This window comes from Bos taurus, chromosome 16, assembly GCF_002263795.3.
Source record: "Bos taurus isolate L1 Dominette 01449 registration number 42190680 breed Hereford chromosome 16, ARS-UCD2.0, whole genome shotgun sequence".
In the NCBI taxonomy this organism is placed as follows: Eukaryota; Metazoa; Chordata; class Mammalia; order Artiodactyla; family Bovidae; genus Bos; species Bos taurus.
This window is the reverse complement of record NC_037343.1, coordinates 4129926-4147683: the sequence shown is the minus strand read 5'-3', so window position 1 is coordinate 4147683 and position 17758 is coordinate 4129926. Positions and strand designations below refer to the sequence as shown.

Genomic DNA, 17758 nt, shown 5'->3' with positions numbered 1-17758 from the left:
ATTGAGGAATAATTAAAAACCATAATTGTATTTATTTAAAGTCTATAACTTTTCAGTGATCAGTGCAAAGAAATAGAGGAAAACAATAGAATGGGAAGACTAGAGATCTCTTCGAGAAAATTAGAGATACCAAGGGAACATTTCATGCAAAGATGGGCTCGATAAAGGACAGAAATGTTATGGACCTAACAGAAACAGAAGATATTTAGAAGAGGTGGCAAGAATACACAGAAGAACTATAAAAAAGATCTTCATGACCCAGATAACCACGATGGTGTGAGCACTCACCTAGAGCCAGACATCCTGGAATGCAAAGTCAAGTGGGCCTTAGGAAGTATCACTACAAACAAAGCTAGTGGAGGTGATGGAATTCCAGTTGAACCATTTCAAATCCTGAAAGATAATGCTGTGAAAGTGCCACACTCAATAGTCCAGCAAATTTGGAAAACTCAGCAGTGGCCACAGGACTGGAAAATGTCAGTTTTCGTTCCAATCCCCAAGAAAGGCAATGCCAAAGAATGCTCAAACTACCACACAATCGCACTCATCTCACACACTAGTAAAGTAATGCTCAAAATTCTCCAAGCCAGGCTTCAGCAATACATGAACCATGAACTTCCAGATGCTCAAGCTGGTTTTAGAAAAGGCAGAGGAACCAGAGATCAAATTGCCAACATCCGTTGGATCATAGAAAAAGCAAGAGTTCCAGAAAAACATCTATTTCTGCTTTATTGACTATGCCAAAGCCTTTGACTGTGTGGATCACAATAAACTGTGGAAAATTCTGAAAGAGATGGGAATACCAGACCACCTGACCTGTCTCTTGAGAAATCTGTATACAGGTCAGGAAGCAATAGTTAGAACTTGACGTGGAGCAACAGACTGGTTCTAAATAGGAAAAGGAGTACGTCAAGGCTGTATATTGTCACCCTGCTTATTTAACTTAAATGCAGAGTGCATCATGAGAAATGCTGGGCTGCAGGAAGCACACGCTGGAATCAAGATTTCTGGCAGAAATATCAATAACCTCAGATACACAGATGACACCACCCTTATGGCAGAAAACGAAGAAGAATTAAAGAGCCTCTTGATGAAAGTGAAAGAGGAGAGTGAAAAAGCTGGCTTAAAGCTCAACATTCAGAAAACTAAGATCATGGCATCTGGTCCCATCACTCATGGCAAATAGATGGGGAAACAGTGGAAACAGTGTCAGACTTTATTTTTTCGGGCTCCAAAATCACTGCAGATGGTGACTGCAGCCATGAAATTAAGATGCTTACTCCTTGGAAGAAAAGTTATGACCAACCTAGACAGCATATTCAAAAGCAGAGACATTACTTTGCCAGTAAAGGTCAATCTAGCCAAGGCTACAGTTTTTCCAATAGTCATGTATGGATGTGAGTGTTGGACTATAAAGGAAGCTGAGCACCAAAGAAGTGATGCTTTTGAACTGTGGTGTTGGAGAAGACTCTTGAGAGTCCCTTGAACAGCAAGGAGATCCAACCAGTCCATCATGAAGGAAATCAGTCTTGGATGTTCATCGGAAGAACTGATGTTGAAGCTGAAACTCCAATACTTTGGCCACTTGATGTGAAGAACTGACTCTTTAGAAAAGACTCTGGCGCTGGGAAAGATTGAAGGCAGGAGGAGAAGGGGACGACAGAGGATGAGATGGCTGGATGGCATCACCAACTCAATGGACATGAGTTTGAGTAAACTCTGGGAGTTGCTGATGGACAGGGAGGCCTGGCGTGCTGTAGTCCATGGGGTCGAAAAGAGTCGGACACAACTGAGTGACTGAACCGAACTGAAAGTCTACAAAGTGATGATCTGATATACATATACATTGTAGAATGACTACCAAGATCAAGATAATTAGCACATCTACCACCTCACATAGTTAACTCTTTGTGTGTGTAATGAGAAGGCTTAAGATCTACTCTCAGCAACTTTCAAGTACACATGTTGTATTATTAACTATATGCTTTGCTATAGAGACTCAGAACTTATAATTAAAAATTTGTGCCCTTCAAGCTATGTCACCCCATTTATCCCTCAACCCCTGGCAACCACCATTCTGTTCTCTATGTCTATGAAACTGGCTTTTTAAAAAAGGATTCCATATATAAATGATACCCTACAGCATTTACCTTTATCTGTCTGGCTTATTTCACTTAGCATAATTCCCTCCTCCTTTATTCATGTTGTCACAAATTGGAGGATTTTGGTTTTTTTTAATGGACAAATAATATTCGTGTGTGTGTGTGTGTGTGTGCATGCACCAAGTCGCTTCAGTCATGTCCGACTCTTTTGCAACCCCATGTACTTTATAGCTCACCAGGCTCCTCTGTCTATGGAATTCTCCAGGCAAGAATACTGGAGTGGGCTGCTATGCCCTCTTCTAGGGGATCTTTCCAACCCAGTGATCAAACCCACATCTCCTACATTGCGGGCAGATTGTTTACCTCTGAGCCACTGGGGAAGTCCGTGTGTGTGCGCGCATGCGTGTGTGTATATAAACATTCTGGGAAGGAAAAGGGAGTATATGAGTAATATTCTCCAGTGCAAAGATGAGGAAATTGAAACCCAATGTAGTTAAAGAATTCCACTGAGCCAGCCAGCACCCAGGTCAGCCATAGGTCTGAGGTCTAGGCTCCGGGCTGAACTTGGAGATAGAGGAAGACAGAGGAAGAAAAAGGGAAAAAAGAAGAGGGGAAACCCTCTCTCCTTGCCTTATATCACGTGGAAGTAGGATATTTTCAAATGAAAGCATTCATACAAACAAGTGACTTGCAGGAAGATACAAATGAGACTCTGGATTGCTTCTGGACATACCAGAACATGTTCGAGCAGATAGATAAAACAACATAGCCAAAGAACCATAAAGAATGTAGGAATGAGTGTGGGACAACCAGCAACTAGAATGCTGTCTAATCATTAAAAACCACATTTTTAAAGAGGATGCAATGGCACGGAAAAAATGTTCAGCTAAAATGGTAAATGAAAAAAATTATACAAAATAATATACAATATAATCTTAATTTTCTAAAGAAAAATACACATAGAAAAAAGACTGTAAAGAAATACACCTTACAACGTTAATACTAATTCTAAGTAATCATTATTTTCTTTTTATTATTTTTGTTTTCCCCTCAATGTACTGGAAGAATATGTATTACTTTAACAATTAGGATAAAAAGTAAACTAAGCTAAGGGATTTTTGCTTGCTTCCAAATCAAAGGTGACAGAAAATGCTGCTACTCAGTCTTGTCCCTGGGCTTTAACTATAACTACTTAGCTCAACACAGGATGATTCCAAGAGCTCGTAAGAAATAAGTTCCTATGGACTCTCAAAGACAAGGGTTAGTGCAGACAAAATTAGCCAGTAACTTAAACCTTCATGTTGGCTAAATACTAGTAAAAGCTATTGATTTATGGAGCAGAGTCAAAGATGGAAAAAGAAAAAAAAGCAAAAAGGCTAAGGGGTGGGCATGATCAGATAGAAAAACCATCAGATCTGAAAAGTTCAGTATCTTAAAGGAAAGAAGAAGAGAATGTAAAAATGGAAGATGCTATCTCAAAAGGAGAATTTTTTTTTTTCACATTTTAATTAAAAATCACCTTCAGACAAGCAGGAAGAAACTCAAAGGAAAACTCCTGACAAAGACAAATAGGGGAATCAAAAGAAGTCAGTCCGGCAAGGAGGGAGGCTGAAATCAGATACTTATTTTCTCTCCAGACAAGCTGGGCAAGAAGCTGAGTCAGAAGAGCACAAGGGAAATTCTGGCCTGGCAAAAGTACCCAAAGGTATTACTGCAGAATGCCCAAGTCATTAATTCCTTTCACAAGCACCGGCCCTTGAACTTCCCAATATAATGACTGCCACCTTTCTACATGCGGGGAAGCAGACCACAGTGATGTGAAGAGATGACACAGAGGAAGTGGGCCACGTAGCCACAAATCCCAATTCTGCCACCAATCGGCTGTACGGCCTTGAATAAATTGCTTAACGTCTGCCCATGTTCTTATCTATAAATGGAGGTGACAGAACCACTACCCATCTTAAAGGGTTGTTGTGATGATTAAATAGGTTAATACATACAAAGTACTTAGCAGAGTTTTTAGGCATGGTTACCACTCTTTTAGTATTCAGTAGGGCTTCCCTGGTGGCTCAGAGGGTAAAGTGTCTGCATGCAATGTGGGAGACCCAGGTTCGATCCCTGGGTCGGGAAGATCTTCTGGAGCAGGAACTGGCAGCCCACTCCAGTATTCTTGCCTGCAAAATCCTGTGGATGGAGAAGCCTGGTAGGCTACAGTCCATGGGGTCGCAAAGAGTTGGATACGACTGAGTGACTTCACTTTCTTTCTTTCTTTTCTTTCAGTTCAGTCACTCAGTGTCCGACTCTTTGTGACCCCACGGACTGCAGCACACCAGGCTTCCCTGTCCATCACCAACTCCCAGAGCTTGCTCAAACTCAAGTTCATCGAGTCAGTGATGCCATCCAACCATCTCATCCTCTGTCATCCCCTTCTCCTCCTGCCTTCAATCTTTCCCAGCGCCAGGGTCTTTTCCAATGAGTCAGTTCTTCGCATCAGGTGGTCAAAGTATTGGAGTTTCAGCTTCAGCATCAGTCCTTTTAGTATTAGTTATAGTTTTTATTTTTATTATTGCTGTGAGTCTTATAATAAACAATTGATACCTAGCCAGCTTCTACACCATGAGTGTAGTTTCTCCTGGGAGTAATACATTTTTACAAACTGCTATCTATTTTCATGGTGCCTGATGAATTATATTAGTAATCTTTTCTCAGAGCAGCATTTTGTAATCAAATATAAGAAGTACAGAGATTATCAATTGATGTTAAAAAATATCAGATGAACAACTGAACTGGCACCCAAAATATGTATGATAGCACCATAAATAATACCATACAACAGGCTTTTGACTGTGTGAGAAAAATGCAGCTGCAAAATAGAGGATTCAGACTATCATCCTAATGGGGGGCGGTCAACAGTGGCATCATTACTGGTGGGTTTATTTCCCGATGTGATGCAATATGAAGTATCCAACATCTCCTACTAAATATTCTAGTCGAAAATATATATCATGAATAGGTTTGGCCTATAGAACCACCTTCCAATTTACAGGAAATACAGGATATGGGAAGAAGTTAAATTACAAAACAAGGAAGCAAGTAGGCAAATCTAGAAGGGAGAACCTGTAGGACATTGGCCTGGTCTGTGCAACAAATCAGCATCATGGCAAAGAAACAGTACTAAAGGAGACTTAAGGGACATAAAACCACCGTGTATTAGATACCAGCTTGGGAAAACCAGGTGTCAAGTACATTCGAGGACAATTAGGTAAATGTTTACGTGGTTTGCACGTTAGATGAAATGAAAATTTACTGAAATGGGTAAGTGGAGATTTTGACTACAATAATAGATTATAAAATAGTATATACAATACAATCTGCTTTTTAGTTATCATATTTTTGCTTCTTGATATTTTCTAATTTCTGCAATGCACAGGTGGTATAAAAATTTAAAAGATTATTCAAAAGAACAGAAAGTAAGAAGGAAGAGAGAGGAAAACAGAGAAGGGGAAAAGGAGAGGCACAGAAGACGGGGACGAGGCCAGGGGAGAGGGAAGGGGAAACAGGGAGAGAGAAGCAGGTTTGAATTCACTGTCATCAAAGCTCAGACTGTGACCAGGCTCAACAATCTGATTTGGCAATAACTATGTTTTAAGGATGCCCCCTATAAATCCCGAAACGTGAGTGGCAGGGTGATGCTGTAGAAAGAGCAAGGGATTTCAAATTCCAATGTCATCTCTCCTTGGTCTTACAAAAGAGCATTTTACCAATGTGAGCTTTAGTTTTTTCAACTATACAGTGGGAGGAAAAATTACTTTCCAAAATTATATGCATAGAAGCATTATTCATAATAGCCTCAAAGTGGAAACTTATCCAAATGTCATCAACAGTAGAATGGATAAAACCGAAAGTCTCATATCCCAGGAACTGCCTTCTCACCCCCAGGCAAACTGGGACTGCTGGCCATCCTAGCTGCCACCGCTGTAGGGGAGACGGACAAGTTCAAAGCCTGACAAGCTGGAGGGCGTGATAAACATCCTGGGCTTCCCATGGGAACCCCAGAAAGGTCATAACTTACGTGTATAGAACACGTTTCAGAACTACAGGCAAAACCAAAATAGACCCATTTTAACAAACATTAAAACCAGTTCCCTACAAGCTCAAGGTGATCAATTTAACTGCCTAGTAGATCAAAACTTAACACTCTGCAGAGGAAGATTAAACACAATTAGAGTCTCAATAATGACATCTACAATGTCCAATATGAAATAAAACGTTAGTAGATGTGAAAAAATAAATGTTATTCATGGTCAAGAGAAAAAAGTCAATAATAAACAGAAAAGAACCACAGATGATATAGATGCTGAAGATAGCAGACAAGAATTTTTTAAATAATTGCCAAATATGGTTTAAAAATAATTGATGAAGAGAACGGTGCTCTCAGGAGTTCTATGAAAACTGTAAGGAAAAAATGAAGACCCAAATGGAAATCATAAAACTAAAAAATATAACAGCTGAAATAAAAAAATATATTGGATGGTATGAATAGCAGATTGGATACAACAAGAAAGGATCAGTAAACTTTGGAAATTACCTAAACTGAAGCACACAGGGAAAAAAGAGCTTGGCTCAGTGACCTATGGGCCTGTATCAAGCAGTCCAACAAGTGTGTAATTGGAGTCAAAGCAAGAAGAGAAAGCAGGACAGAAAAAATATCTCCCATATGTTTTCCCAAATTGAGGTAAAACCACTATCTATGGATCCAGGCTATGTAGATATGGTACTTATCCCAGTCAAATTAAAAAAAAAAAAAAAATGAACACCACTCTTAGACTCATTATAGTCAAATTGCTAAAAGCCAAAGATAAAAAATAGGATTGCCCTGGTAGTCCAGTGGCTAAGAATCACCTGCCAGTGCAGAGTTCACGGATTTGATCTCTGGTCCAGGAAGCTTCCACGTGCTGCAGGGACAGCTAAGCCTTTGCCCCACAACGAGGGACGCCTGTGTGGCCCAGAGCCCACGCTTGGCAGAGAGAAGCCACTGCGGGAAGTCCGCAGGCCGCGGCTAGAGAGCAGCCTCTGCTTCCCGTAACTAGAGAAAGTCCACGCACGGCAACAAAGACAGCACAGTCAAAAATAAATAAACGTTAAAAAAAGAAGAAATATTAAAAGCAGTCGCCCAATCCCCCAAAACATATCCAAGGGAACAACAATAAGAATCATAGCTGACTTCTCATAATAAACAATAGAAACAAGGGAAGAAAAAAATGCCATAGTTAAATAGCTGAAAAAATAAAATTCCATTTATATAATTTTTTTTTTTTTTCAAAAACAGCAAATACTTATATTGTGTTAGAAGTCAGGCTAGTGGCTTTCAGAGGATAATGAATGGAAAGGGGCAAAAGAGGGGGCTCGTGGGATACTGGGAACATTCTTTTCTTTATCTGGGTAATAATTACACACTTGGTTCCATTTGTAAAAATTCATAGAGCTGTACACTTTACAATACAAGCACTTTCTCTAACAACTTTATACTTATGTAAAAAGCTAAGGGAAAAAAAACCTTTCAAAATAGATGGAAAGACTAGAGAAAATATATTTAGGGCCTTCTACAGAGGAGCCTGGTGGCTGCTGTCTATGGGGCTGCACAGGGTCAGACATGACTGAAGTGACTTAGCAGCAGCAGCACGGTATATAAAGGGCTTCCCTGATGGCTTAGCAGTAAAGAACCGGCCTGTCAATGTAGGAGACGAGGGTTTGATCCCTGGGTTGGGAAGATCCCCTGAAGAAGGAAATAACAACCCATTCAGTATTCTTGCCTGGAGAATCCCATGGACAGAGGAGCCTGGTGAGCTACAGTACACAGGGTCATAACAGAGTTGGACACGACTGAGTGACTGAACAACAACAATAAAAGTACATAAGCATTTCAAGAAAGCCTGTTATTTATTAGTATTCTTAGCATCCTCCTGTAGAAAGTTTTGGGAGCTTTAAATGGACTGAAAAGCCCTAAGCCCCCTGGGGGCAAATCTTGCTCCTCAATTTGATTTTAAGTTCTCTTTAGCACTAGCATAATGGCGTGTACATAGTTTTCACTGAAATACTTCGTGACTACATGCTTTCCTAGTTTAGGGTAGTATCCCAACACATACAAGGTGGCATGGAGACATTTGTGTTTTCTGTCCACTGCATCTCTCTTTTCCATCATTTAAAATTGCTCTTCTGACACTCTTAACCACCGCTTGATTTATGAAGATGGAGTACCATTACACAGAGCACCCTGTGCTCTTTCAAAAAAGGCACATATATGCCTGAGGACCGAAGCACCAAAGAGGCAATGTATAAACTAACCTTAGGCAAAGCAGGCATCTTTGATGCCACATTCCCTCTTAGCTGAATCTTCCTAAGGCCAAAAGAACCCTGGGACACCCAGAGAGAAGCCCCAAGGGGGAGGATGCAGATGCTCCTGACCCGTGTCACAGAAACCGAAGCTACAATGCCACAAACAGCACTAAGGGCAAAGCTCCCCTCACTGCTGGCTTTGGCAGCAAACCCGACGCCCCCCTATCATCGGAGATACCTTTGAAGTAGCTGGCAGCCTTCCATTCCCTACTCAAATAAGCGCAGCTTCACATCCTATTCTTTTTTCCAAAGGGGATCTCTTCATCAGATATGAGAGAATAAAGCTCAATTAATTGGAACAGAGTTTTGCTACCAACAAGATAAATTGGGCAATGGGAACAGCTGTCTGTAAAGCACCACACACCGCTGTTAGTGACCTTGTTAGAACAGGGGGGAAATTTAATCAACAATCGATACTGAGTTCTGTGGAGGAGAAGCTGCAGAGTGGATTGGGGAAGAGAGGGAGGAGTAAGTCAATCATCTACTCCTTCCCCCAGAAACGTCTTTAGGTCAAATCTATTCTCAAGAGGACAGAACAAAACCTTTGGAAATCTATTGCTTTCTTCATACATTCAATCTATGGTACCGATCAGGGACATTCAACTCTACCAGCATCATAGCTCCTTTCTTCTCCTCCCAGTTATGACACCACCACCACCACAGAACATGGTGGGGAATCATCATCCTCTCCCCTCATATATGCCAAATAGCTAGACTCAAAGACTCCATAGGAAGTCCTATCCAAAGGGGATAAACAGGTAGTAGTAGGTAACAAGTACTGCTTTTAGTTTCAAATCGCCTTTTAACTTGTTTTACTGCCAGAGCCATTTCCTTGGCCAGAGAAAATCTGACCGGTCATGGCAATTCTCTTCTGACTGATCTCACGGGAAAAGGACATGTCTAACACCTCAGGGTCCTGGAGAAAACTACTAATTGATCCTCTGATGATTCTTCCTCAGCATCCTTCTTGCATCTCCTATTTTCAGTGTGACCCCTAAAGCCAGATTTACCCTTTGTCATCCTCCAAGAATAAAGGTAAACTACAGTGGGTAGCCTAGACAGACTGACCTAGATGCTTCAACACTCTCTGCAGCAGGGGAAAATATGGCTCCCAGACAGACGGACAGGATCTTACTGCTTCACATATACCTCTATGCTCTTGAGTTTCCCCAGGATGGAAACCAGGGTATCTACAGCAATGATTCTCAACCCTGATTATATGCAAGGATCAGCTGGGCTGTTTCCTAGAGACCATGATTCAACTGTCCTGAAGCGGGGCCTTGGCATGGTATTCTTTTATTATCTTTTAAAGCAATTTTACTGTGGCATAATTTGAATACAATAAAATGTATACAGTTGAGTATATATGATGACACATTGTGACAAATGCATACGGCCATAATGAAGAGTGTAGGACATTTCCACAATCCCCAGTTTTCCTTTGCAGACGACCCCATCCCCACTCTGGCCCCAAGGCCATCACTGGTTTACTTTCTATCACTATATATTAGAGTTATCTTTTATAAGATTCCATATAAATGGAATCATACAGGATGTGTTCATAATGTCTGGCTTCTTTTTATGAATAGAATGTTTTGTGAGTTCATCTGCATTATTGTATGCAATAGCATTTCATTTCTTTCTATTGCTGACTAGGACTCATACATGGACATACCACAATATGATTTTTTACAATATGCTTATTCATCTCTTGATGGATATTTGAGTTGGTACCAGTTTTGGCTCTAATATATAAAATATTAGTTTCCTACAGTGGCCATAACAAATTACTGCAAACCTGGTGGCTTGAAACAACACACATTTATTCTTGTATACTTTTGGAGATCAGATGTGCAAAACCAATTTTACTGGGCCAAACGGCATCAGCAGCGAGGCTCTCAATTTCCTTTCCTAGCATCTAGAGCCGAGCTCCTTGGCTCCGCATTCAAAGCCAGTGGCCTAGCATCTTCTCTGTGACTTTGCTTCCTTCCCTCCACTTCTCTCACATGGCCTTCCTCTTTTTTGCTTGTAATCTCCCTCCACCTCCCTTTTTTAAGAACACTTAGTGATTGCATTTAGGACCCACTTATGTAAACAAGAATTAAATCCACATCCTAAGATCTTCAAATTCATCATATGTGCAAAGACTTATGGATAAAGTTCAACATCCACAGGTCTAGGGATTAGAACAGGGACATCTTTGGGGGTGGGATCATTATTCAGCCTACAACAAAAGCTGTTATGAATATTCAGGCACAAGTTTTTGTGTAGATATATACTTTTATTTCTCTTGGATGAACACATAGATATGGAATTGATGGGTCATACGGTTAAGTACATTATTAACTTCATAAGAAACTGCCAAACTATTTTCCAAAACAGTTGTACTTTTTTACATTTTTTTACCAGCAACATATGAGAATTCCATCCATTCTAACGGTATTGTCAGTCTTCTTAATTTCAACCATTCTAGTGCGTATGTAGCATATCTCTTTATAGTGGTTTTAATTTGCATTTCCCTGATGAGTAACGATATTGAGCATCTCTTCATGAGCTTACTAGCCATTTATATATATCTTCTTTGGTGAATGTGTCTATTAAAACCTTTTACCTGTTTAAAAAATTTTGGTTATTCCATCTTCTTCTTATTGAGTCTTGTGTATTGCAAATACAGTCTCCCGGTCCTATGGCTTATTTTGCATTTTCTTAACAAAATCTTTCCAAGAATAAAAGTCTAAGAATTGATGAAGTCCATTTTTTCTTTTTTTTCTTTCATAGTTCATGCTTTTGATATCCTAAGAAATCTTTGTCTCTTCAAGGTCGCAAAGATTTTTTTTAAAAAAACTTCCCAAGTGACTCTCTCGAAAAGAAGAAGTTGAGAACTACTGGTCTATTGGGAATCTGACCTAGCTTTCTCAATTTAACCTGACTTTCTGCCATAGAACCTTAGGGTAATAAAGATAAAACAGTTACCTGAAATACCATAACAGGCAGAATAAAATTCAGTCTTAGGACTGTCTGAACTGACTGCCTTCCAAGCCTAAGAGTAAACAGCTGTTAAGGGCTAGAAAGTGTGCCTGGAAAAGCCAAGTTGGAGGTACGTTTAGAGTGTCCCAGCTAAGTGAGTGGGGGAGAGAGAACAGGGTGGTCTTCTTCCCAGTGGGAAAAAGCACATCCAAGTTTATTTCAGTTTAAACTAAGACAGTGAGAGAAACGATTTCTCTTCTTGGTGGGATCCTTTAGTAGAACATGCCCCGCAAAGAGACGAGATGGAGCTGAGAGTCAGAGTTGGTAGAATTCGGCCCCCGTTTTTGAAACCACCGCATTAAACAAATGAAGGTGGCAGCAATAATATTTGCCCAGACCCTGGTTCCAACAGGGGTTAGACAGACTAAGCTTTCATAACATGAAAGGAGGTGTCAGGAGCACCAAACGGGCTCAATTTCCCCTGGAGTCTTACACAAAGTGCGCCTGTTTCTAAGTTGCGGACAGGAGGCTACTTTCTTTACATGTTATATTTAGCTAAAGGAATCTCTACCAGGACTTCAGGCAACATGTGAAATATGTCCCAGCAGACATAACCACAAACCAGAGGGCCAGCAGGGAGCATTCCTTAAGGGGGTTCAGAGCAAAGAGGGGCCAATTGTGCAGCCACCCTGACATGCCCAAATTAGCGGAGTTAGCTTCCAGTCAGGTTTTCGGGCAGCTCTCATCTTTAACGAGTCTTTATTTCCCTCTTACTAGAGATTCTGCCTCTAGGGAGAAAAACGTGCTGCTGTATTTCACTTTCAACATCAGGTGCTTGCCCAGACACCAGGTAGGAGAAACAACCGAAGGATCCTTTGAAGGGTTGCATGCTAAAGAAAAGGTTAGTTTAATTCTGTAACTAAGTGAAATATCTGGATTCAATGAAAAAGAGCAAGAAAATCCAGAGTACCCTCTACTCTACATACAATACCTAGAAAGGCCTAACAGAATATGTAGGTGGAAAACCTTGGGTTCTAAAGCCTGATGGCTGTATTTAAATACCAGCCTCATTTCTTTTCTTACTTAATCTCTCGAAGCCTCAGTTTCTTCCCCCATAAAATAAGGGTAATAGTAATAACTACCTTACACAAGTGTTGTAAGGATTCAATAAGATAATGCATACAAAGTGCTTAATACTGTACCTAGCACACAAGGGTTCAAAACTTTTGGTTCTGATGATTTATAACCTTTGTCAGAGAATCATTAAGTTTTATAGATTAAAATAAATTTCTTTAAAGTAAGAAAAGCCCTGACTTTCCCCAGTGACAAGCAGAAGATTCAAATTCACGTAAAATACTGGTAAATTTTCAGGTGTCCACCGCTGAACCAGAAATAAAGGTACATTTTCTTTGTGTCTCCAGAGAAATGTGGGTTTTTCCTTTTGCTACTGGAACCAAATTTACAGGTAAAATAAGAGGTGTATTTATTCTACATATTTAGATTTCAGTGTGGTATCTCTTGGTTGCTGGCCATTGTAGATAAAAGAATCTGAAACCATACTTCAATCTTTTAAGAAATGTGGTCTTCCACTGCTTAAGTGAGCCCCTTCTCTATACCCACACGCACTTTTGTCCGTCCTTATCTCAGGGATTGCAGCTCACCTTATCACAATGTAACAAAGGTCACCCAGCAACCAGAAGGAGCCCAGTGGAGGGTGTCCCTGTTACCATGCAGCTCCAGCGCATTAGATTTCAGAGGCAGAATGAAGGTCCTATCGCTCAGTCTCCTTTAAGTTTGAGGGAACTAAGGCAGAGGAAAAAGAAGGGATTGTCCAGAGTTTCAGAGTTACTGGCTAAGCTGAGCCCAAGAGAAAGAATCTCTTAGGGAAGGGCTCTGCTTTAAGAGCATAAAGCAAGCCCCGAGAAGCATCACGAAACTGCCAGGGTGGCCGGGGACACTCCTCGGTTCTCTTATTACTATAGCTCAACCTGTGGGATCCTAATTCTTCATGTGCAACACACTCTAAACAAAGGAGACTGAAACTGTGAGGTATGGAGAGAAATTGCTTCTTCGCCCATTACTAGAAAGCAGAGGGGTTCTCATCCAAACGGATTAATCTACTCTTAGGATCAGCCAAGCTAGCTTCTACCTTTGAGTTCTCTGCCGACATTGGACCCCAGGGGAGAGAAAAAAGAGGTTATTCACCCTGTGGGATGGTAAACATTGGTTATTTGACAATCCTATGGATATTTCTAATCCACTATAATTTAACTGATGAAAAGTTATAAAGATCAAGAGAAAGTCCTATGATCTACAGCTACCTACAACAATATGAACAAATCTCACAAATACAATGTTGAATGAGAAAAACCAGACACAAAAGAGTATACACTGCAAGATTCTATTTACATAAAGTATGAAACTGGGAAAACTAATCTCTGCTGTGAAAAGTCAGGAGTGATGCTATTCTGAGGGACTGGGGACACCCCTCTCAATCCCTTAGTGACAGGAAAGGAGCATGAGGGGACTTCTGGGGGCCCTGAAATATTCTGTTTCTTGAGCTGGAAGCTGGTTACCAGGTATTTTCAGTTTATACAAATGCATTCAGCTTTAAGCCAAAGATATATTCACTTTTCTTCAATGAAATGTAATATACAAACAATCCAGTGATGAATTAGAGATTCTTCCTTACACCCTCAGCATAGACATGCACTGCTTAAGGAGGCCAATGCTTAGACAAAGCTCGGAATATCAGTCACGAGTGGATGGGGATACATGCCATGTTTTATGTACACGCCACACACTTAGGCCTTTGGTGAAACGTGAATGGCATTTGCGGAACCGGGGACACTTGTGGCTTTGATAACTGACTGCCTTTGGCATAAACATCTCTAAAATATGGAGGGGTTATAAGATTCTCTCAGCTTGGTTCTTCTCTAACCTTCTGAAACTGGAGAAAAGGGAGCTGAGAGATGGGGTGAAGTCTAGATAGCTAAACATCTCTCATAAAAATTTCTTCTCAGATGAACAGAGGAAATAGAGGAGGACACTATCCATCAACCCCTTTTCTTCTCGAGATGGTCTAACTGTCTGTCAAGATGGTAGAGAAGTGGTATCTGATCACTGGTTCCATCTAAGGTTTAAAAAAATTTTAATAAAAATTCTATGTATTTCAGGCGTATAAAATGATTTAGTATCACATACACAGTGAAATGATTCCTACAATCAAGATAATACGTCATCTCATCACAGTTCCCTTTTTGTGTGTAGGAAAAGAGCCCTGAAACCTACTCTTAGCAGTGTTCCAGTACTGAATACAGGATCATTAACTGTAGTCATTAATTTCAGTCACATACAATGTCACCAAATGTTACAGAATAATTCAAGTTAATGACAAGCAAGCTGGAGCAGATGCTAGGAAGCATGAGGAGATGGTGAAAAGTACCCTCGCCCCTAAATCAAGTAGGGCCCAACCACCGCACAGCCGGGCCACTAAAAATAGCCAATGAGCTCTGCAAGGAGTTATCTTTCTCTTCCTTCTTTCATTCTCAGATGATTGTACTCTTAATATCCTATCTGGACGACACAGGGAAAGCCCCTTCACAGATGCAATTATGTAGATGGACAATTCTAAAGCAGCTCTTTTTTCATGCTGGTAAAAAAAAAAGAAGAAATTGGGTTCTAATTCCAGACCTACTGAGATCTGTATACTTCCTAATGTTAAGAATCAGAAAACTGACCAAGACCTAAGGCTACTATGGACCACAGTCTTATTTACCGAAGTCCATTCTCCCCCAGCCTCAAATTTTTAACACTGATTTTGTCAACTGGAAACCGGTGAATTCCCTGTGTATGAAACCAATGATACCCCTCTATATAAATATATCCTCTTTTTACATATCACTTGTGGGAAGGTTATTCACCTTCTAAAAAATCTTTTGGAAATGTCAGAGCCTGAATGTTAGACATGGTACATAATGTACAATGGTTGGGGTGTTTGCCACCATTTGTAACCAAAAGTTATGAATAAATGACGCCATTAAGAGCTCGGGTTGAGAGCTTAGAAAAGAGCTTCCTGGGTTTCCAAAAGGCTAGTTCGACTATTGACAGGTGAATTTGGCACAAATTTCCTAGGATTATCACAATTAATTTTAAGTTTTTCCTTAGTCAAAATTTTTGACATATACCCAAGGAATTGTGATGAACAATTGAGCTTCAGAAAACATTCAGGGATGGGTTCAAGTTCCACCTGGGAGCACCAAAAACAAAACAAAACAAAAAAAACATATTCAAGGACCAAAGGCAAAGATATGCCATGATAAGAGTAACCAAATTCATGAGTTCACCTTGGCCAAGACGAGAAGTTGGAAATAGAACTAAACTAAAAACATAAACATACATGGATGTGCTAAATGAACTAGAAGAGGAAATCATAAAGCAACACAGAACATCTCTGAATCTCAATAGCTTCACAAATCACTTAGGAAATTAACCAAATATGGTCATTATTAATATTCACAAATTATGAATTATGCTGCCAGACCTGGGGCTGTACCTTGCAAATAGTTCCTTTCCCAGGGCTGCTATAAAACATCTGAGAAGGGAAGAAAAAGAGCCAATTCAATGTTTTCTCTCCATAAGTACGTTTTTAGGGCAAGACCCATGGAAAGCCTTTTAAGTGGGCCAATAAGATATTCTTTCTCTTATTTATAAGATGGTGTCTGTGGTTAGAAATAGCCTATTTACCTTTTTAAAGAGTCTTCCTGAGTCCTCGCTGACTTGGACAAACCGAGGAATGATATTATTCAGGTAGATGTCGCTCAGCGTGGTATGGTCCCTGCTCTCCCGCTTCACCTGGTTTAAGAGGAGATTCCAGCAGTTGACTGGAGAGAGAACATTCTGATCCTTCCTGCAGAGAAACGGCAAGAAAACAAGTCAGCACTGGTGAACAGGCAGGGTCAACATCTCTGACTACAGTCCATGTCACAAAATCATAGCAATCAGAGCCAAACCAGAAATAAAGATGTCTTTCCTGAAGCTGCACGTCTAGTTTTCTCTTTTTCTGAAAGCTCATTGGAGGAAAAAGAGAGAAAATAAGAAGGAGAAGGTGGTGATAGGAAGGAAAGAAGAGAAGTAGGATTATCTGTGGAGCATCTGTTATGTTCTAGAAGGGGGCATTAGTGGTAAAGAACCCGCCTGCCAGTGCAGGAGACACAAGAGACAAGGGTTCGATCCCTGGGTGGGGAAGATCCCCTGAAAGAGGAAATGGCAACCCACTGCAGTATTCTTGCCTGGAGAATCCCACGGACAGAGGAGCCTAGTGGGCTACAGTCCATGCGGTCGCAGAGTCTGGCACAACTGAAGTGACTTAGCACCCACACCTGTGTGTTCTAGAAACTTGGTAAAAGCTTTATATATGTTATCTCATCTAAGCTCCATCATCTTGTTGTCAGAAAAGAATTACCATTATCCTTATTTCACTGATTAAAAAAAAACAAAACAACACATACTCAGAGTTGTCTCTTGCCCACAGCTAGTAAGGAGTCACAGAGACAGTAAAAGGGAGTCAGGGACCAGACCACAGTTCTGTACTGACCAGAATGATTCCAGCAGGTCTGACTCCAAATTCCATGACCTCAACCACTACAATATTTGGTTTGTGTCTAGGATTACAGGCAAAAGTTAGTCTCTAGACAAAACCTAAGCTACAAACTAAATCCCTCACATTTCTCTCCCACAGGATTCAATGAAGACAATTGTGGACGCATTTGCCATGAAATTAAAGCATCCACCTCCAATGCGGGAGACCTGGGTTCGATCCCTGGGTTGGGAAGTTCCCCTGGAGAAGGAAATGGCAACCCACTCCAGTATTCTTGCCTGGAAAATCCCATGGACAGAGGAGCCTGGTGGGCTACAGTCCACAGGGTCACAAAGAGTTGGGCATGAAAAAGTCACTGAAAATTCTTCAGTCCCACAGAACACATCCATGGAGGGTTGATTCCATTGACTGAGCCATTTTCTCATGTCCTGTACAACCAAGAGCATAAACTGTTATCTGAACCGTGCATTGTGAAGATGTTAACAGCCTGAGTGGAGCAGTAAAGCACTAAACCTAGGTGCTCATTTCTACTGAAAAGGATGTGATCTAAAAAAGTTATTGATCAGATAATCAGCTCCCTGCACTAACTTAAGCAACAGAAAGTTTTGCGTCTGCAATGTGGGTTTAAGGAAAGAAATAGAAGGTAGGGCTATTTATCAAGAGCTTACTGTATACTTGGCATATGGCTGGGCCC

At 40.6% G+C, this 17758-nt stretch overlaps 1 protein-coding gene and 1 long non-coding RNA gene across 10 annotated transcripts in view; one reads left to right on the top strand and one right to left on the bottom strand.

Annotated features, from left to right (window-relative positions):
- The window catches only part of SRGAP2 (SLIT-ROBO Rho GTPase activating protein 2), a 254625-nt gene that overhangs the window by 106473 nt on the left and 130394 nt on the right, over window positions 1-17758 (bottom strand). For all 9 annotated transcript variants that reach the window (XM_024976227.2, XM_024976226.2, XM_005216678.5 and 6 more), the window contains one exon: window positions 16212-16374. In XM_024976227.2, coding sequence (XP_024831995.1) covers window positions 16212-16374 — 163 coding nt within the window. The remainder of the gene's footprint in view (window positions 1-16211; window positions 16375-17758) is intronic.
- On the top strand, window positions 11281-14638 carry LOC132342439 (uncharacterized). Its single transcript, XR_009490812.1, has 2 exons — window positions 11281-13514; window positions 14489-14638. It is a non-coding gene; the product is annotated as an uncharacterized lncRNA (long non-coding RNA).